The 21,956-nt window shown below is 44.4% G+C and overlaps 1 protein-coding gene across 4 annotated transcripts in view; it reads right to left on the reverse strand.

The window, feature by feature from the left end:
- TTBK2 (tau tubulin kinase 2) overlaps positions 1 to 21,956 on the reverse strand; it is a 150,375-nt gene that overhangs the window by 34,804 nt on the left and 93,615 nt on the right. For 3 of the 4 annotated variants that reach the window (XM_053261386.1, XM_053261392.1, XM_053261402.1), the window contains 3 exons: positions 6,111 to 6,322; positions 5,170 to 5,737; positions 1,566 to 1,814 (listed from right to left, as the gene is read on the reverse strand). In XM_053261386.1, coding sequence (XP_053117361.1) covers positions 1,566 to 1,814; positions 5,170 to 5,737; positions 6,111 to 6,322 — 1,029 coding nt within the window. The remainder of the gene's footprint in view (positions 1 to 1,565; positions 1,815 to 5,169; positions 5,738 to 6,110; positions 6,323 to 21,956) is intronic. The other variant, XM_053261412.1, reaches the window with a different exon arrangement.

A 21,956-nucleotide genomic window follows, 5' to 3' on the forward strand; every position in this document is an offset into this window, starting at 1 on the left:
TCTTACCTCACAGCCCCCATCGTGTGTACATTCAGGGCTCTTTGCAGCAGCTCCCAGTAGCCAGGCTTGCTTTAGAGTGCCACCTATAGAGGAGCCAGGAAGCTGGGAGCTGCTGTCTTGACATGAGCAGCCTCTCCATTGCCTGCCCAATGCATCATGGGATACTAAAGGACTTCCTCCTCCAGATCCCTGTGAGGAGATCTCTGCTGCATCAATAGTGGGCGTGCAGCAGCGCAAAGGCAAGCCCTTGGTCATGTGGGAGAAGGCAGATATAATTCTGTCTCTTCCATAACCACCACTCCGCCGACCACCCTCCCTAGGACCAGGGGTTTTGTTCATGTGAATGACCTTACTATAGAAGAACTTTGCTCTGCTTCCAGCTTTTTATAGCAGAGAAAAACAGATGTATATATACACACAGTGGTTAAATACAGATTGCATTGTGCTAAGTTAGATGATTCCTGTCTGCCACTGCAAATCCCGTCTCCAGACAAAGGCTGGTTCAAATATGGGAATACAACTCCTCCCACATCCATGCATTCTGTCACACATTAGACTTGGCTTCCTCTTGACTGGAGTGCTTACTGTTATTATGATGAAGATTGCATTTTATGCATTTCAGCTATTAAATGTTATTACGTTAACATTTAATGTAACAAAATGTTATGGTAAATGTTAAAAACAACTAAATTTTCTAGCAATTTCAGTCCCTTGGACTATGCACATACCAAAATCAAGCTTTTTGTTAAGATACCCTAACAATTTTGATAACCATATCAGTCAGAAAATGAGGTGCAAGCTTCCTTATGCATGTATGTCTCTCAAACACACTTCAATATAAAAACATATTCAAGTCAGCCAAGACTCTCTGCTCTAACCAATCAACAGCACTCCCTGAGATTAATGCTGCAAAATGTCTCATTGAACCTCTTTAAAAAAAAACACCTAACATTATCTCATTGGTGGCATAGTGTGCAAAGTGGGTTCTTCCTGTTCTGTCCTCTGAACGTTTGAGTTAGGGATATGCCCGAACTGGCTCAGGCAGCTGCAACGGGGATCAGTTCCTTTAAAAACTAGGTAAGCAGGTCCCTACCTGCTCCTCTGCTGCCCCACCGTTTTTCCAGGCAGGCTTGCTGTCCAAAAGGTCACACATGGCTGCAGTGCTACTCCCAGCAGCCTGCACGCGCATGCATGCATGACCAGCATGGTGTTGTTGACCATGCAAATGCCGACATTGAGTGCAGGCTGCTGGGAGCAGCGTTGCAGCCATACAAAGCAGTGGGGTGGTGAAGGACTTGCTTACATGGTTTTTAAAAGGAACCAATTCCCACCCTGCCGAACCAGTTTGGTGCTTTGGCCACATCCCTAGTTTGCATTAGTATTCTTGTCTCAAGTTTATATCTAGGGGGTTATCAAAAACATTATTTTCCAGCCACTTTTCCCAAAGACAATTTTTAGGTTAACAAGAAGTCTACATGTGATCAATGCAAAGTAGCTGAGAACAGTACAACTTAGCAATTGACTGACACAGTGTAGTTGTTTGATGAAGATGAAGATGCATTCACCTGTTGGAGCTGTGCTTTTGAGAGGCGAATGACAGGGGGAAACTTGTTTCCACTGGGAATGACAGGAAGTTGCCTACGGGCAGCTGACCAGGAAGAGGAAGAGTGGCTCTCTGCTGATTGACTCCTTGGAAAGCCAGCCTCTTTCTTAGGGCCCGGGTGGGAGGTGAGGAGGGTTATAGGGCTCAGGGTACGGAGGACAGGGCTTGAAATTCTTGGGGTGGAGAAATGCAGCATGTGAGGTGAGTTGAGCTGTGAGAACAACATGGCAGGGAAAAGAAAAAATGTTTCAAATATTATTTTTTATTTTAGTTGCCCTATGTAGCTTTATACTTCAGTTCTTCCAGTAGTTGATATACTGTTAATTTTAAATATCTGTAGGGGAAACCCCAACCCTCATATAATTACATAATTATGCCATCTTGACTTAGCTATGTCCACCCAAGTTTAATTCAACCCCAATGAAATTGTAAATTCACAAGTGTTTACAGAAACAAACGATCTGCTTGCAAAGGTATTTACTAGCTATTGTTTACCTTATCAACCCATGTTTGACCAACAAAAATTACACAATGGTGAAATATGTTTATACAAAGTAGTGGTTTTACCTTTATGTTGGTACAGGATTAAGACACTTTTCAAATACACAAACCCATTTAATTAAAATCATGGAATGAAATGAGATCAGATTATTAAATCTATATTGAAGATATCATTCCAATGTAAGTACTAATTACAACCACTGATTAAAAAACACTCAAAATATGTATATAACAACTTAAATATATAAAGGAGCTAAGGATCACAGTTTTCCCAGTATTAAATACAGCTTTATCTAGCATCTGTCAAATCTAGCTTCTGGCATGCACATCGGCCACTTCTGATACGACGCTGACCGGGGCTGCAGGGAAGTACACTGCAGCCCCGCACAAATGCTTTTGGGAAGAGCGCTGGCAGGGGGAAAGCAGTGGGGCAGGTAAGGGCACCCTCCCTGCCACTTAAAGGACCCCCCATCTCTGAACTGGCTCGAACACTAGCATTCCAAACCAGTTCAGCGCTTCAGAAAAGGAGCACCGAACCAGTTCATGCACATCCCTAGTGCAAAAATATTGACTCTCAAGAGGGTGAGAATTCATGCATATAATCCCATGACCCTAATAAATGTTTAAGGGACAGACCAAGGTATGGCTGAACCAGTTCTTACCCTCAATAATATTAGCTTTTACTCTGAAAATATCTACAAAGTACAGTGGATATTACATAAACACACTTTAAATAACTGGATTTAATAATAAATTGTCCAGTAGCAGCGCCATTTCTGCAAGAAAAGGGCAAATTCAGTTTGGCTGTGAGAAAAACCTCAGATGGTCCAGGAAGGCCCTGTACTGTTAGCAGGAGAAAAAGACAAAACCATGCTGCTGAAAAGACCAAGGGCTGCAACCAAGAGTTAAGTTGAAATACATGGGGTGTGGGGTGGAGAAGAAAAGACACAATGAGCAGAGAAGTTAGGCTGAGAGAGAGGACTAATTTGAGTAGTATTTTTCAGAATAAGTTCAATGGCTATGTTCTGCAGCATAACATGGGCAGAGTTAATACAACCACAGTGCTGCAGGCTCTTAACAAACCACTAATGGTCTTGTGATTTTATAAAAACTCACAAATACTTAAATTAGCACATTGCACTGCAGAAGCACTATTTGGATCGGAAACTTGTTGCTTGACTGTCAGTGCAGGTGGATCGGTAATAATTTACCGCTGACAATAAAAACTGCATTCTGGTTAAGTTAATAACATGCAATTAAATATGCCAGCTAGAATGTTCACATTTTTTGTATTTCCAAAGTGGCCCTCAGAACTGAATAAGGTGTCCACATCTGGGCTAGGGGAACAAAATATTGCATTTGTATTTTTTATTGTAGTGTGTGTGTGTGTGTGTGTGTGTGTGTGTGTGTGTGTGTATATAAATCAACTTTTCCTCTTCATTATCCTATTCCATCTCCTTCTGCTTTACTGATCATTCAATCATCATTCAATCATTCATGTACTGTCACCTCCTAACTAAACTACTGCAATGCACTTTATAGAGGATTCCGTTAAACACTGTTCACAAATTTCAGCTGACACAGAAGGCAGGTTTGCATATTACACCTATATTATACTATCTACACTGCTAACCAGTTCATTTCCAGACTCAAATGTGTCTCTAAAGCATCTGGGGCTCTTTAGTTTGGAAAAGAGGCAACAAAGGGGAGATATGATTGAGGTGTATTAAATTATGCATGGAGTAGAGAAAGTAGACAGAGAGCAATGTTTCTCCCTTTCTCACAACACTAGAACCAGGGGTCATCCCATGAAATGAAGGTCGGGAAATTTAGGACCAACAAAAGAAAGTACTACAGTGCATAATTAATCTATGGAATTCCTTGCCATGGGATGTGGCGATGGCCACCAACTTGGATGGCTTTAAAAGGGGCTTAGACAAATTATAGAGGACAGTTCTATCAATGGCTACTAGTCTGGTGGCTGTGGGCCACCGCCAACCTAAGAGCCACGATGCCTCTCAATACCAGTTACAGGGGAATAACAGCAGGAGAGAAGGCATGCCCTCACCTCCTGCCTGTGCGCTCCCCAGAGGCATCTGGTGGGCCACTGTGTGAAACAGGATGCTGGACTAGATGGGCCTTGGGCCTGATCCACTAGAGCTGTTCTTATGTATTACGGATGCTTCTCAGGCCATTCTCTCTGATCCACTGCCTACTTGGACTTAGCTGGCAGCTACCAGCGTCGGAGCCTTTTCAGTGGTGGTGCTACATCTGTGGCATTCCCTCCTGTGGGTATATACCTCAAGTCCCCACTCTGGTGAACATTAAGCAAGGTTTGAAAGCATTTTTATTTCTTCTGGCTTTTAATTTATTGACTCTACTGGTTTTTATTTACACTTGCTGTTTTATCTGTGCTCTTAATCTCAATTTGACAGATTGCATATCATTTCTATTGTTTTGTATGTATGTTCATCACCTTGTGAAGTGTTTTACCCTTAAAAGTGGTATAAATCAAACATGTATGTATTACTCCGTTAAAAATATTTCAAAATTATTTATGAATGTGTATTTAATTAAATTCAGTTTTGAGAACCATGGACATCACTGAAAGACATGCTAAATTTTGGGAAACTGTTCCAGGAAAGCTGAAATTACCAGCCTCTTTTTAAAGAAATAAATTAATCTAATTGTAAGCGGAGCACTCACTATTAATAGTATTTCACTTATACTTCAGATACAGTGGCCGACATCCAGACTAACAAAATGCTGGTGCTGCTAACACTGCTGGTGCTACAGGGTAGGGGCAATTTTCACTGATCTACTCTTTCCTTTGAAACCCATGGTGACACCCAAAAATATGTCCCTGAGGGCTGCATGACCCTCAGGGATATATTTATTGGAATCACAATTTGTTGCAAAGGGAAGGGGAGATTAGTGAAAAATCACCACTCCATGGTGGTGCAGTAGTACCAGCATTCTGTTAATCTGAATGTCAGCCTATGTTTTCTATTATTGATTTCTTACATTGCCTAAATACATTGGAGATATATTAGCAGTTCACTTACTGGAGTAAGAGCCCCTTCTGCTTGGGCTTCCATTAGACTGGTGGGTGTGACTGCAAGAAGATGGGCAGCAGTTCCAACTGGGAGTTCTAGTTGATCTGTAAACTGTTCAGAAGCTGCAATACCACAACATTCAACCACTAGATCTAGTGCTGTTTCCACTACTGTATTCTTGGCATGAACTTCATGCTTATCCTCTTGTGGGGACTCCTCAAGGACTTGAAGTACCTCAGGTTCCTCATCAGAAGGACTTCCAGTTGTTTTATGCCCTAAAACTCCATTCGTCCTGAAATCCTGCAGGTCCCGTTCCTTATCCACCATCACCCACTCCTTGGAGTCAACCTCCTGCTGGCAGGAGCTCAAATTGACAGCCACATATCCATTGCTAACAACACCATCACCCTGCTCTGGAGAGCTGCCAGAAGCAGGCTTGGAAGCTTCAGGTAGGTATTCTTCATCATAGTGCCAAACATGCTCATTGCAGGAAGTGAGTGCAGGTGCAGGTGTTTTCTGGGAAGCAGCAATAACAGATTCCTTGCCAGCATTCAACTCTCTTTTCTTCTTCTCCATACTTGGGAATACAGAGAAAAGTTAGTTACATATGATAAAACAAATTAATATTATTATCTGAACAATATCAAGCAAAGAATAAATGAATACTAGCTAATATAGATGCAGTTTTCAGGTAATCTGTTATTTTAGACAAGTACAAAATATCTCAATGTATCTGTATTCCAATTGGTCTATGAGAAATTGACCCAAATTATATTATGAAAAACAGACTCCCTCTCCCCATAAAAACCTGGGATTACTTTTCCAGTAATAGCAGGGTCAATCATATGACATGAGTAATAGAGAAATCAATGCCAAATAACTGATTGGCTAAGGATGATTCATTGTAACTACCACAAAGAAAGCTCAGCACAATATAAGTTGTCACATACCAGACTTCCAGAAATTTTTCTGTATCCGGCTTTGACTCCAAGGTCAGACGTTTCTCCAGTTCAAAACTGTGGATTGATCGTAACTTCCGTACCAGGGGGACATCCCGGTCTAACTGTGTAGTCTCTGAGCGAACTCGAATTGGAGAACCAAGGCTTGGTGCATTAAGCAAACCATTAATGGGCCCATGGCTGTTTTCCTCTTCTGTAGCAGCCTGTGATAAAGCACAGGTTAACTATAAATCAATTGAGTTAAAAGAAATAAAGAAACCATGAATAACGAAGAATGGACAACATCCCAGTTTTTCATTCTATCAATACTTCAAGGCAAGAGATTTCCATTCTTATATTTAGCAAGTTTGTAATGAATGCTATGTCACAAGTCAAGTAAGAAGTGTAGCTGATAGACTCTTGCACCCATATTGATTAAAACCATTCTCGCAGTCCCCACACTACAGCCCATATCGTTCCAAAGGGTCCCCTGGAGTGGCTTCTCAGGACAGGACATTTTCTTTTGCAAGCTTCCTTCCACTCACACTTCTCAGGAACTAACCCACTGTTTTATAGCTAAAGTATGGCTGTGTACGACTATCTAGCTTAGAAGCACTAATGAATTTTAAAGTTTTTTAACCATTCCTACAAATAATGTTTCTTAACCAATCCTACAACCGATCCTACAAATATAATCCCTACTGTCACACAAAAGAAACTGCATGTTTCATCAATGTTCTAAGGAAGGATGGCTTTACAGAAAACAGTAGTGCCTTGTGCCAACTCAATTGTGTTAGTAGAAACGGACTTTCTTCATCACAAGCTTTGGAAAACAAATAGGCAGTGTAGAGGACACAAAACAGATTAACAACTCAGACTTAGCCTTCTGCATAGAAATGAAAAGTAACCTAACCTAATTAACCTAAGTGTTCAAAAGGAATCTAAGTATTGGCAATTTCCATAGAACTACTCTTGATTGCGATTGACCCCTTTTGACTGGAAAAAAATGGTTTTTTCAGTAATATAATATAGAAAAGGTTACTCATATACTGTATACACAATCTAGGTTTCTTTTAAACACACACACACACACAATTGATCCAGCAGTGGTTTTGTTATTGTTTTAAACTTAACTCACTAAATATACCAGCTGACATCCAGCCCAAGATTGCATGTGTGGAAGACCATTTTCCATGTGCCACAGGGAGATGTAATTTTTGCAAATCATTCCACTTCCATCTATAGCTCTTAAAAATATGTCCCTGAGGCTTGTGGCAACTTCAGAGACGTATTTTCAGGATGCAGGGGTAGAAGGTGGGGGGGAGTATGGCAAAAATTAACCTTCCCTTGCAACATGTGCAAAATATTGTTCTGTGTATGTGCTATTAGTCTGGATGTGTCAGCCACTAACAACAGTTATAACCATTTCACAACTGAAAAACATTGTGAAAAGTTGCTTACTTGTAACTGATGATCTGGTAGTGATCCATTGTCATTCATAAGGATTGAGTTCTGTGCCTGCACAGGTACCTCGCGGTTGGATTAGCTAAGGGTTTCTTAACCTTGGGCCCCCAAATGTTGTTGGACTACAACTCCCAGAATCCCCAGCCACAAAGGCCATGTCTGAGGATTCTGGGAGTTGTAGTCCAACAACATCTGGGGGCACAAGGTTAAGAAACCCTGGATTACCTAGCTCCTCGCAGCACCTGCTCTGCCCTGCACGTGCTCTGTACTTCTGTTGATACTGGCAGTTGGGGGTAGGGAAGTGCACAAACCAGTTCGGTGGTCTTTAAAGGATGTTCACCTTTGAGGTAAATCCTTTTTTTCATTATTATTTTTTAAACACACTACCGCTGTGGGGAGGTTTGAGAGGATCTTATGAATGACAATGGATCACTACCAGATCTTCAGTTACAGATAAGCAACCTATTTACCTGGATTGTGATCTGTTGGCATTCATAAGGATTGGGTGATTAACCAACTTCCAAAAAGGAGGTGGGCACAGACTTAGGAGGCTGTGGGTGTTGGAGGAACATGAGTCATTTGTTGTAAGGTTGGTAGCGGCTGGTTCGAATGGGCTGGTCCCCTTGGTGAGATTGGGGAGTCAGGCGGGTCAGCTGATTGCAATTCCATCTGTTTGGTCTGTATTGCTTCACAGAGGAGGTCTGACAACTCATGGACTGTGCCGTATTGCGAAAGTGCTGGACTTTTTGTACAGTCTCATCCTTCTTTTCGAATGGCAGGTCTTCTATGAGGGAGCGGGTGTCATAGGCTAAGCCCAAGGACCATAGCCAGGCACAGCATCTAAGGGTGACCGAGGTGGCCATCACTTTGGAGGCACATTCCACAGATTGTCTGGTGGAGTAGAGTTCTTGTTTCACCAGCTGTGCAGCCTCCTGGAGAAATATCTTGGCCGGTTCCTTCTTGTTCTGTGGAAGGTGGCCCAAAAAAGGAGCCATGCTTTCCCAAAGAAAGTGATTGTATTTGGCATTATAGGCCTGGTAGTTGGCTACCTTAAGATGGAGCACTGAGATGGAAAACAGGCACCTACCGAAGGTGTCCAACTTCTTCCCTTCCTTGTCGGGTGGTGTAGAATCCGAGCGGGATCTGTACGTGGAGAGTGATGACTCCATTACCACTGAATTAGGGATCGGGTGTTAAAGAAATTTTCTGCCCTCCTCCACTTCTGTGTGGACTCTATAAAAAGTCTCTAGTCTCTTGGTATGTTGAGGGAGAGATGGAGGTTTCTTCCAGCATGTTTTAGCAATTTCCATCAGTGAACCATTCACAGGCAATGAGAAGGGAGCACATGTGTTTGCCTCTATGATCAGGCTAAAGAGCTGCTCAGGTCCAACTTATTTTGTTCTGCAAGTTTTACACCTAGGGATGTCGCCATGTGAGATAGGTAGTCTGAATATTGTCTATAGTCTTCAGATGGAGACCCTGGTTTAGCATCTGTGAAAGAGTCCAAAGGAGATCAACCTGGTGAGGCTGGCTCTGGTGGATTGGTTGTCCACATCACGGTTCCCAGACTCTTCTCCCGAGGCACTGTCCTCCTGTTGAATGTCCAATGGATGTTCCAGTGGCTGCTTATCTTGAGCCATGGGTTTTGCCAGAAGCAGATTTTCTGTGAGAGACTGTGGTGTGGGAGGTGTGTCTTTGGGGGAGCTGGGGTGGGGGGTGGGGAGTCCCTAGGTTGTTGTTTGTTGTTGTTGACTGCAGTGAGTAATACTAGAGGTCAAACATTGGCTTGTTCCAACAGAAGGTATGGCAGCCCCATATAAAGGAGATCTATCTCTAGAAAGTCTACGAGGATCCCATTGGTCCAGCTGGGGATGAAACCAGGGTGCTGATTCCCTAGAAGTGTATTGCCTAGGGAAGGCCTGAGTAGAATATGGGTCAAAGTACTGGTATGACCTGTAAGCTGGCCTCTTGTCCCAGTTTTCATAATATTGCTCGATGTATTGTGAGTGTTGGGAAGGAGGCTGGTTGGAAAATAGTCTAGAATGGCCAACATCCCTCTGATTAGGTCTAGGACAGAGTTCCTCTAACTCAGATCTGAAGTCCTCAAGACTGGAGGCAGTAACTCCTTCATAAGGTTGTTCCAAAGGGCCCTCGTGAGTTAAAGGATCTTCTTGCTCATACTGGAAGTCCTCTGCCTCTGAGGAATAATTTTGTTTGTCCCCAAATGACTGATCCACCAAATCATACTGCCTTTCCTCTTCAAATTTGTGAGGTACCTCATCTTCAAATTTGAGCGAGTCTTCAGCTTTGGGTTCAAGCTGCCCCTCTTCATGGACCAGGATGTAGTGGACCGAGGCCAGGAACTCTGCCTGATGTTCTGATTCATGGCCCAGAATAGAATCCGATGATGTTTTCTGTTTCTTTTGGGGAGCAGGTTGAAAATTGGCTGTGAAAGCTCTTATCTTGCGTTTCTACCATTTAAGATTGTGTAGCTACTTGGGCTATTGCTATATCACCTGTGGGGTGTGTCCCCACCCCCTTTTCTTCTTTTTTAGTTGAGTAGCCGAAGTGTTTGAAATGGAGGAGCCCAAGATCTTCTGAGTAGCAGTGGTGTTCTGGGCCAGACTGTTGAATCCTGAAGGCAATTAAAGGCAATGACTGTGTCCATTTGTGGAGGGAAGTATAGCCCTACAACGGACAAAAAACTTTAAAGTGACCATACCGGCCATAAGCAAAAGGGAAAAACCAGTAGAATCAGAACACACACACACACGCCAAAAAGGAGGGGGGAGAGGCCGCAATAGGAAAAAAAACGCAAATGGAAAGAGAGAGAAGATAAACTTAATCAAAGATAGGAAGGGGAAAATTGAGAGAATAAGGCTAAATAATACTTTCAAACTTGAAGGAGCTCAGAGCAATTGAGAACCAAGTTAGTCTGTTGACGAATGAAGAAAGACTGAGCAAGGGAATCAGAGGGACATGGGCTCATCACCGGAAGAAGGGAGCTACCACCCATTTAGGCTTGAGAGAAATTGAGCTTGGAGAAACTCCGATGAGCTCTTTGCGCAAGAGCAAAGCCCATTCATGTAACGCACAGAGATCACATCAAAGAACAGTTGCTCCATCTCAACCCTTGCGCCATTTGATAAGCCTGCAATCTTCAAAGATGTCATGTATAGCAGAATGTGACATAATTGTGCTCTTTGTGGTTTAAAGCCGTGCATAACCACATATGAACTAAAACTTCCACTTACACCCATAGTTTTTTCTAGTAGAGGACCTCCTGTTGTTCAACAAAAACATTCTTAGAAGACTACCTTCCTCACTGTCAATCTAGCATTTTCACATCTAGGTGTAGAATTGTCCCCTTGTCTCTCTTCAGTAATTCTGGATGTATAGGGAATTGATAATAAGTCCTTCTGAAAGTCTAGCTAGTGACACAAACTATGGCTGGTGTGACCACCATGGTGTAATCAGAATACCCTTTGTTTTGTCCCGTATTAGCCATGGGATCACATGACTGATTAACGGCTGTGGTGGAAACATGTACAGGAGGCCGGATTTCCAATGATACTGAAATGCATCCCGCAAAGATCCCTGTCCCACCCTTGCACAAGAACAGTAATGAGAGCATTTCCTGTTGATTGCAGTGGCAAACATGTCCACACTCAGAACTCCCCACATTCTGAATATTTGCTGTAAATAATTGTGGTTGAGTTCCCACTTGTGATGCTGGTACCACTGGACAGTGTGGCTGAGATGGTCTGTCAGCACATTGTCCACTCTCCTGATATGTATAATCTGTGGGGGTATCTGATGAACAATGCACCAATTCCAGAATTGGATGCTTAAGGCACAGAGAGTGTGGATCACTGTTCCTCTCTGCTTGTTGAGATATACTATCGCAGTGGTGTTGTCAATTATTATTATTACATTTATATATCCCGCTCTTCCTCCAAGGAGCCCAGAGCAGTGTACTACATACTTGAGTTTCTCTTTCACAACAACCCTGTGAAGTAGGTTAGGCTGAGAGAGAAGTGACTGGCCCAGAGTCACCCAGCTAGTTTTATGGCTGAATGGGGATTTGAACTCTGGTCTCCCCGGTCGTAGTCCAGCACTCTAACCACTACACCACGCTGGCTGTCAAGTTGGAACTGTACTACTTTGCCCTGCAGTAGAGGTCTGAATGATTTTAGGGCCATGAACGCTGCCAGTAGCTCCAAAAAACTGATGTGCAGGCAACACTGATTTTGAATCCATACGTTACGTTCCGATGCTCACCAGTGCAGAGAATGAAGGGCAGTAGGTGAAATTGTTAGGAGCTTGTGCTGACTGTCTACACTGGGGTGGGAATTTCTGAGATACCACAATTGCAGATTGCACATCCGCAATAGAGTATAACAAACTGTGGCATTGCAAGACGTCATCATTCTCATCAATTTCTGGCTTAAATATGCTCTTTGAGTTGGTGTGGCATAAAACAGACTGATCAATTCCTTGTTGATAATACTCCCTTAGAAAGTGTAGTGATCAGCCACCCCTCTCCTAAAGAGTTAACCAGAAGTGAACCCTGTCCTGACTGACAGGCTGGTGAACTCCAGGGCTCAGCCAATCAGCACAACAAGTGGGTGGGACCCTTGGGAGTCACTGGGAGGTAAGAGAGTTTCTTTGTTAGAAGAAGCTGGCTGGAGGTGCAGAGAGGAACACATGTGGCCAGGGATGATGGCTGCTGGAGGATGACTGCAGTTCTTGCAAGATAGAACTGCAGGGGCTTGAATTCTCATCCAGGATTTGGTGAGTTCAAGACAAAGGAAGCCAGGGCTTTGACTTTGGGAGTTTAGACTAGGGTAAGTTTGTTTAGTCAGATTTTGCATTAGACTTTCTATTTCTTTCATGTGTGCTTTGTATATCCCTGAAACTGTTCTATGATTGTTTACCTGTAATGTAACCAAACTAAGAAACATTAGCCTTCGCCCATCCAGCCAGGGCATTGCAAAAGGCTCTGTAAGCTTTTAAAGATGCTTTTGGTTTTTTCCTACCTACCTGTTCCTTGCAACTGGGTAACCACGATTTTTAAAGCGCACCACCCCAACATCATTCGAAGTACTTTCTGAAGTATTCTTGTAATCTACTGAGTATCTTTACCTGCAATTAAAACCTGAGAGAGCCTGAGATGGAAGCAGTCTGTAGCATTTGAATAAAAATGTTTTTCTTTTTGTTATTTTATTTTACAAGCCTCTCCAAGTGGAGTTTTTAACTCAGGAGAAAGGGGGGCAGGCTGAAAAGGGGTCTCACTCTAGCGCAAGCACGTCCTCAGACGTCCAGCAACTACCAGTTTTCTCACCACGTGTAGGCTTGCATGTGGAGAATTTTTGTGTACTTTTCCAATAGCAAAAGAGATAGTTTCCCTTGAAATCCCACTGCAAGCTGCGGGGGAGGGGGGGGGTTCAAGCTCTATTGATAAGTGGGTGGTGGTGGCAGCCTTTAGAACCTAACAAAAATTACAGGAAGGTTTTAGGAGAAGCCTAAGCCAGAAAGCTCATCAGGGATGAGTCAGTATTTTTCTTCCCCTCACGTGAGCTTTTTCTGAGACAAGGGCTATAATCCGCTAGACCAAGTATGCCCATTTTTCTTGTGCATCCAGAACAGCTCCTATATAATCTGTTTTCTTTTTTGGTCCCAGGTGCGACTTCTTCCAGTTGACTTGTATGCCCAGGTATTTCAGCAGAGTTAACACATAGTGGATCTGTAAAAATAACCTTTCTTTGTCCTGACTTACGAGAAGGCAATTGTCCAAAAATGGAAAAGCCACTATTCATCTTCTCCGAAGGTGAGCAAAAATTACTGCCATACACTTTGTGAATATCCATGGAGCACTCAACAAATCAAAGGGGAGTACAGTGTATCGGAACATTGCATCTCCCATTGTGAACCTTAGATATTTGCAATGGTTCCTCTTAATACCTATATGGAAATATGCATCTTTTAAATACATACATACATACATACATACAGTGTGTGTGTGTGTGTGTGTGTGTGTGTGTGTGTGTAAGTAAATAAATAAAATTAATTCTCCTGGGTATGCCTTGGAATGTGCATCCCAGCGCCCAGTTGATTGGCTGGGTGGCAGAAGTGCCTGATTGGCTGAGGCTCACCCAGGAGGATTGGTCACCGTGGCGGCGGCAGGCCCAGCCGAGCCGCGGAGGCAAGGCCAAGGAGGAGGGAAAGAAAGTGGGGGGGAGGGCAGAAGAGGCGGTGGGGAGGAGAGGCGGCTGGGCCCGGCACGGGCCGTCTGTGGCTAGGAAGCGGAGACTGGGGCAGAAGGTGGGGGGGGAGAGGTAACCGCCGGCCCCAAAGAGTGCACAGATGCTCTGTGCAGGGTCGGTGTGTGTGTGTGTGTGTGTGTGTGTGTGTGTGTGTGTGTGTGTATAGATATATTTGAGATCCATGATTGCTCAGATTCCTACATCCCGCTCTGGAATCTAGAAATGATAGGAGTACACGCCGGTTAGCCTCTGTCCACCGTACAGCAATGACTGCTCCCTTTTCCAACAGAACCTGCACCTCCTTAAGTAATATAGGAGTCACCATAGTAAACTTTATGCCCAAGAACAGTAGCAAAGTTTTGCACTCTAAAGCATAACCAGTCGTGATAATCCTTAGAACCCACTGATGTGTTGCCATGCAGGGGCATGGCTTGCCAGTTTGATGTATTGGCAACTACAAAGCAGGTGGTGTGAGCTTTGGCAGATTGTTGTTGTGGATGTGGTGGACGATGGAATAGATCAGAGAGACTATGTGGTCGGGTCCTTCAAACTTAATACTGCAGTAGCCATCTTCGAATGGATACTGCAGTAGCTATTGCACATGACTCTGTTCCTGCCAGATGCTTAAATGTACTTAATGTTGTCTTGTGATAGCTGTGGGTTTTGTTTAGACCTCATATCTATCCTGAAATTCTTCAGGCATCAAAGATGTGGAAGCCTGTAGCAGAGCATACCACAGATGATGGCCATATCTGGCCATGTAGGCTGCATAGTTCACAATCCTTATAGCAAAACTGGAGGCAGAATATATCTCTCTATCCAAAATGTCCATCTTCCTTCCCTCTTTATCAGAGGGTATAGTGTGTCTTCATCCTGACTTTGATAAGAATGCACAGTCAATCACTAAAAGAGTTTGGTACTGGAGGTTTCAGAAGGTAAGAATTATTCTCCTCCTGTATTCTGTAAAGGGCCTCAAGGTGTTTCAAGGTTGGCATAGATGGCTGTAGCACCTCCCATGCTGATTGGGCAGCTTTAGTGCTTACAAGCAATTTTGGGAGTGTTACTGGTTGAAATGACTGTGCAGCAACCATCATTTTGTAAACTTGGTCTTTTAAATCTGTTACAGGCATTTTAACTTCTAGCCCCAGTGCCTCAGCCATCTCCAAGATATGAGTTTGATATGCCTTCACTTCTTCTGATGGGGAGGTTGATGGCTTCAGGGGCACATCCGATGGTGCATCCGAAGGGTGCTCTGTACTATCTGAATCTGTATCTGTTGAGTCCAAGGAATCACCATCACCTCCAGAAGTTGGTGCCACACGAGTCTTTTTCTTTCGCAGCTTTACTTTTGGAGTTGGAGGCTGTAATGGCAAAGCGAAAGGTGCACTGGTTGCTACTGTCCAGAGCCAGCGTGGTGTAGTGGTTAGAGTGCTGGACTAGGACCGGGGAGACCCGAGTTCAAATCCCCATTCAGCCATGATACTAGCTGGGTGACTCTGGGCCAGTCACTTCTCTCTCAGCCTAACCTACTTCACAGGGTTGTTGTGAGGAGAAACTCAAGTATGTAGTACACCGCTCTGGGCTCCTTGGAGGAAAAGCAGGATATAAATGTAAAAAAATAAATAAAAATAAAATAAAATAAAATAAAACAAAACAAATACTGGATGCTTTGTTTTCAAATCAGCTTCACAATGTTGTGTGGATACTGCTCCCTTCTGCAGTGCCAAGGTAGTAGTGACCATAGTTTGCAGTGGCAGTGCAACTGTAGGGTTAGGGTTTGATGTCGAGGGATAACTTCCCATCAGTAGATGGAGCACTTCTTCATAGAGCACAGTGTGCAGACGAAGAACCCAATTCTTAAGCGTTTGCTTTGAAAATGAGCTTGCAAGCTGCTGGATTATGCTGCTCCCCCAGGCACATTAGGTAAGAGTCAAGATAGTCAGTAAAAGGCAACTTAGCATTACATAGCACACAACACTTAAGTCTTCTTAGTCTTCATTATCGGGATAGGCAAACAGAGTGTTGAAGCTTCCACAAAGCAGTTTAAATAATAAGGTCCGATTTTAACAATTTCAAGTCCATTAACTGAGGAAATAGCGCCCCAACTGCTAATATAAATGGAAACACAGAGCACATGCAGGGCAGAGTGGGTGCCACAAGGAGCTAGCTAATCCATCCATGAGGTCCCTGTGCAGGTGCAGAACCCAATCCTTATGAATGCCAACAGATCACGATCCAGATCTAACCAGCTAACAAATATCAATCACATAAATGTTCTTCACATCCAGAATACATAGAACAGTCCTGCTGGATCAGGCCCAAGGCCTATCTAGTCCAGCATTCTGTTTCACACAGTGGCCTATCAGATGCCTCTGAGAAGCCCATAGGCAGGAGATGAGGGCATGCCCTCTCTCCCACTGTTCCTCCCCTGCAACTGGTATTTAGAGGTACCTTGCCTATGAGGCTGGAGGTGACCTATAGCTACCAGACTAGTAGCCATTGATGGGCCTTGTCCTCCATGAATTTATCCAAGTCCCTTTTAAAGCCATCCAGGCTAGTGGCCATCACCGCATCCCACAGCAGAGAATTCTATAGATTAATTATGCGCGGTGTGAAAAAGTACTTTCTTTTGTTGGTCCTAAATGTCTTGGTCTTCATTTTCATGGGATGACCCCTGGTTCTAATGTGTTGTGTGTGTGAGAGAGAAATTTTTCTCTGTCCATTCTCTCTACTCCATGCATAATTTTAATGCACCTCTATCATGTCTCCACATGTCTCTCTCTTTTCCAAACTGAAGGAAGTTTTTCCCTTTTATAGCTTCCCTTACTCTACATTGTTAGCCATATTGGCATCTTCATGAACTTGTTGGTACCTTTCCTCCTTCTTAGAATACATTCCAACTGAGCTTCTAGTACTGTGGTTTTAAATAAGTTGCATGCTTTCTGGAGTGATTTGACCCTCCTGACTTTCCCTTTCAGCTTCCTTTTTACCAATCCCCTCATTTTTTAGAAGTTTCCTCTTCTAACATCCAACACATCTGTGTTGGACTTCCTTAGCAACGCTCCACTCGCATATAAGCTGAATTGGATCACAGTATGGTCACTGTTCCCCAGTGGTTCTACAACTCTGACATCTTGCACCAGGTCTTGAGCACCATTCAGGATGAAGTCCAAGGTTGCCTTCTCTCTATGTGGTTCCTTAACCAACTGTTCGAAGGGACAGTCATTTAGTTACAGCTCTGTCTCTCTTTGATATCTCTCTGATTTGTTTCTCCAACTCCAAGGTCACTCTCAGCATTTTGATCTGGAGGGCCACAGCACATCCCTAGTAATACATTTCCTTTCAGTCCCCATATTGTCACCCATAATGATTCTGTGGAAGACTCTGGTCCTCCTAGGTTTTCTAGCTTATTGGATTCTATCCCTTCTTTAATATACAGTACTACTCCACCCCCAATCTGCCCGCCCCCATCCTTTCTGTAGGGTTTGTATCCAGGAATAACAGTGTCTCACTGGTTCTCACCACTGCATCAGGTTTCCATTATGCCCACTATATCTATGTTTTTCATTAGTACTCCAGCTTGCTCATCTTGGCTTGGAAGCTTCTGGCATCCTATATAATAAAAGGCTAAGTGAGTGGCCGTGGCTTTGGAATGTTGGGGATCTGCGTCCCTGCCTCCCTGGGCTGTTCTGGGCCGGCGCGAAGCGCAGGCCCAGAAGAGCCCAAGGGACACAGGACCTCAGACACCAGTGTCCCACAGCCACGGGCGGCCATTAGCCGGTGTGTGGCGGCGGGGGAAAGTGGCCGAGGCGGCGGCAGAGCCGCCGCCTCAGCCATGAGCTGCGGCACGGCGAGAGGAGGCCGAGGCAACCAGAAGCGGCCGCCCTGAAAAAGGCAAGGGCAATGGCGGCGGGGGAAGACCGAGACAGGGGACAGGGAAGCTGGGCGAGGTGGCGGCGAAGCCGCCAACGAGGCCCCCGCCCGCTCACAGCCGTCGCCGCCGCCTGCTCACCCGCCCTCCCAGCTGCCCAAAATCACCTTCCCCGCTCCCCCCCCAAAAAGATTAAGGGCCAAAATGGCCCATGAGAAGGTCGCCGCCCCCGCCTATCGCCCTCCCAGCTGTTGAAGACCACCTTACCCGCTCCAGCCCGAGGGAAAAGAGAGGAGCTCACGAGCAGAGCTCCTCTCTGTGCTAAGTCACTGCTCAAACTGCCGCTATGGACGCAAAGGACGCCTATTGCGTCCATTGCGACAGTATAGGCAGCAGCTTAACACAGAGAATAGCTCTGTTTCCGAGTTCCTCTCTTCTCCTTCGGGCTGGAGCGTTTAAGGTGGGCTCCGGCAGCTGGGTGCGCGGGAGGGCGATAGGCGGGGGCGGCCACCTTCTCATGGGCCATTTTGGCCGTTATTCATCCACACACACCCCAAAAAAAGTAAAAGCAAAATAAGGAAGAACAAAAACAGAGACAACAACAAAACAAAAAACAAAAAGAGAGAGGGGACAAGGGGGGGGGGAAGAGACAGAAAGAGAGAGAGAGAGACAGAAAAGACGGGATAGAAAGCTAGCGCCCGTTATCATAACGGGCTTAAAAATACTAGTTGGTATATAAACACCTATAAGCTGAGTCTCTGACAGGACGTTGGCATGTGCTATCTCCCTTACCATCACTTGACCTTTTTGATCAGCTGCCATGCATTTCCATTGGCTCCACTCCTGGTTCAACCCTGTCCCCTTCTGGTTTATCTGAAACGTTTGCCTCCCTCACACCTTAGGGGATTTTGCTTGTTGAACCAGATACAAACAGGTTGCTTACCTGTAACAGATGATCTGGTAGTGATTTCGCAACATTCATAAATATGGGTTCTGCGCCTGCACAGACTTGCTTCGGGTAGGCATCATTAGCTCCTCGCAACGCCTTTAACCGCTACTGCACAAGCCTGCAGTACCTCTTACTGGCGGTTAGGCGTCTTACTATTCAATACATTATCCATGCACCGTTTAGCGGGGTTGGTTGGGAGGGTTTTATGAATGTCGCGGAATCACTAGCAGATCATCTGTTACAGGTAAGCAACCTGTTTATCTGGATAGTGATTCCAGCGACATGCATAAATATGAGTGACTAACAAGCTAACCTAATTGGTGGAGGGCGCTGAATGCTATTGTAACACCCTCTTCAACACCTCCCTGCCAAACTTCGCCTCCGCTGCAGACCGTAGGTCTAAGGCATAATGCTTTATAAAAGTGTGGTCTGATGACCGTGGTGTTGCAGAACATATGTCCGTCATACGAAGTCCAGCCAAGTGTGCTGCTGAAGCAGAATAAGCCCTAGTTGAATGGGCTTTAATAGACCCTGGGGCTGACTTCCCCTGGAACTCATATGCGCTCTTTATGGCCTCTACTAACCAGAAGGACAAGCGCTGTCGTGATGGCTGTTGGCCTTTACAACTGCCCTTATATGTTAAAAACAGGTGATTAGTCTTTCATAAGGGATGTGTTCTCTTTAGGTAGAAGAGAAGAGCTCTCCTGACATCCAAACTGCAACGTTTGTTCAAGTGGCGTTGTTGGGCTTCTAAATAAAGTAGGTAAGACAATATCTTGATTCACATGAAAGTCTGTTACAATTTTTGGACAGAGGTCTGGGTCTATGCACAAAACAACCTTTTCAGGATGGATTCTCATGTAAGGTTCATCTATTCTAAGCACAAGTAGTTCACTAACTCTTCTAGCAGAGGTAATGGCTATTAGAAAAAGTGTCTTCAGGGTCACTAGTTTCATTGGCGCGGTAACCATAGGCTCAAAGGGAGGCTGTGTCAATGCGGCGAGAACTAGAGAAAGACTCCATTTTTCTACTGGAGTTCTAACAGGGGGATACAAATTATTGATCCCCTTCAAGAAGTCTTTTGTCCTTGGATGTGAAAACACTGTCTTGCCATCCCAACCTTGATGGCGAGAAGAAATGGCCACTATGTGAACTCTAATAGAGACATTAGCCAATCCTTTTGCCTTAAGGGATGTAAGGTATAGAAGGACTTCCCTAAGTGTTGCGTTCCGTGGACAGAAATCTTTCCCTTTTGCATAGGCAGCAAATCTTTTCCACTTCGCCGCATAAGTCCTTCTAGTAGACTCCTTTCTGTTATTCCGAAGAATACGGGCTAGAAGCCGACTCTCCATGCCGTCAGATTGAGCATGGCAAGGTTGGAATGTAGGGCTTTCCCTTCGTCCTGGAAGATCTGGTCAGTCTTCCTTGGCAACTTCTTGTAATTCTGTCCCGCCAGGCTGAGGAGTTGTGGAAACCACAGTTGCCTTGGTCTTGTCCTGAAGCAACTTGGCCACTACCCTATTGAGCAATGGATACGGTGGGAACAAGTAAAGCACACTCTGTGTCCATTGAAACTGGAAAGCATCTCCCATGGAGTCTTTTCCCAGTCCCATCCTTGAGCAATATTGTACACATTTCTTGTTTCCGGCAGTTGCAAACAGATCTACCATTGCAGTGGTCAATATATGAAATATCTGGTCTATCAGAAGCGGGTGTAATTCCCACTCATGTTGGTGCAAGGTCTTGGACCTGCTTAGTGCATCCGCGAGGACATTGTCCTGTCCTCTGATATGAATAGCTTGAAGATGAATTCCTCTGGCAATGCACCAATTCCATACTTGGAGGCTTAGTCAACAAAGCGGCCATGATACTGTTCCTCCTTGATTGTTTATGTAAGCTATTGCCGTCGTGTTGTCTATTTGTAATAGAACAGTCCTGTTGAGGAGTATGTGTTCAAAAGCCTGGAGCGCTTTGAAGGTTGCTAGCAGTTCCAAGAAGTTTATATGTAAACGCCATTCCTGTTGAGTCCAGTGTCCTAGCCTTTGTTGACCACATAAGTGGGGCCCCCAACCGAGTTGGGAGGCATCTGTGGTCAACGTCTTGGTTGGTACCAAGAATTTGAAGGGCATACCCTTTTTGGAATTTGTAGGGCATACCCGCCAACATGTTCTTGTCTTTTTTCCACCACTGAAGGGATGACAGCACCCTTTCCAGTATGTGAAGTGTTTTGTCTTGAGAGTCTATGTTGGGCCTGAATAACGTCAGGAACCAAGTCTGTAGTTTTCTCATTCGGAGTTTTGCATACTGTACTGTCGAGGTACAGGATGCCATCAGGCCTAGTAGAACCTGAATCGATCTTGCCCGTTGTTTCGGGGCCACATGGAACTGTTCGACCAACCTGCATATCCTTTGATATCTTTCCAAGGGTAGAAAGCCTCTTTGCGCTTCCATGTCTAAGACTGCGCCTATGTAAAGCAGTCTCTTGGCTGGTTCTAGGTGAGATTTCTTCCAGTTGAGCCTCACTCCTAACTAGTCCAGCAGCGTCGTGATTGTCATGAAATGACTCTCCAGCTGTTCTTTTGTCTTCGCTGTCACGAGCCAGGAAAAATGGATATTCCTTGTATTCTGAGATGAGTAATTATTACAGCCATACATTTGGTAAATACTCTAGGTGCAGTTACTAGGCCAAAGGGTAAAACATTGTATTCATACACCTGTGTGCCTAATGTAAAACGTAAATATTTCCTGTGATTTGCTTGTATGCTGATATGGAAGTAGGCATCCTTTAAATCAAACGTTGCAATCCATCCTTCTCCATACAAAAGAGGGAGGATTGCTTGCAATGTTATCATATGGAATTTCTTTACATTGACATATTGGTTCAAATCTCTGAGGTCCATGATTGGTCTTATGCCTCCATCCCTTTTTGGAATTTGAAAATATCTAGAATAAAAACCAGATTGGCATCGCAACCAAGGCACAGGTGATACAGCATGTTTTTCTAATAAGGAGTTGACCTCCTCCTTAAGAATAGTAGTTTCTGGTGTATATTTTATACCCAAGTATTCTGGAAGGGTATGGAATTCTATGGCGTATCCCGTTTGGACTATACACATAACCCAACAGTCTGATGTTATATTGTGCCATGCTAAAGCATGGCTAGCCAGTTTGATGGAATCACTGGCTGTACACAAGGCGATAGAGAGCCTTGCGCTGACCAATGGCTGGGTCAGGATTCCATATGAGTGGGTCAGAATTTTATTTGAGTGAACATCAGGGATAGGCTGATGTCCATCCATTAGAGGTTC

The sequence above is a fragment of the Hemicordylus capensis genome, chromosome 1 (assembly GCF_027244095.1).
Source record: "Hemicordylus capensis ecotype Gifberg chromosome 1, rHemCap1.1.pri, whole genome shotgun sequence".
NCBI classification, from domain to species: Eukaryota; Metazoa; Chordata; class Lepidosauria; order Squamata; family Cordylidae; genus Hemicordylus; species Hemicordylus capensis.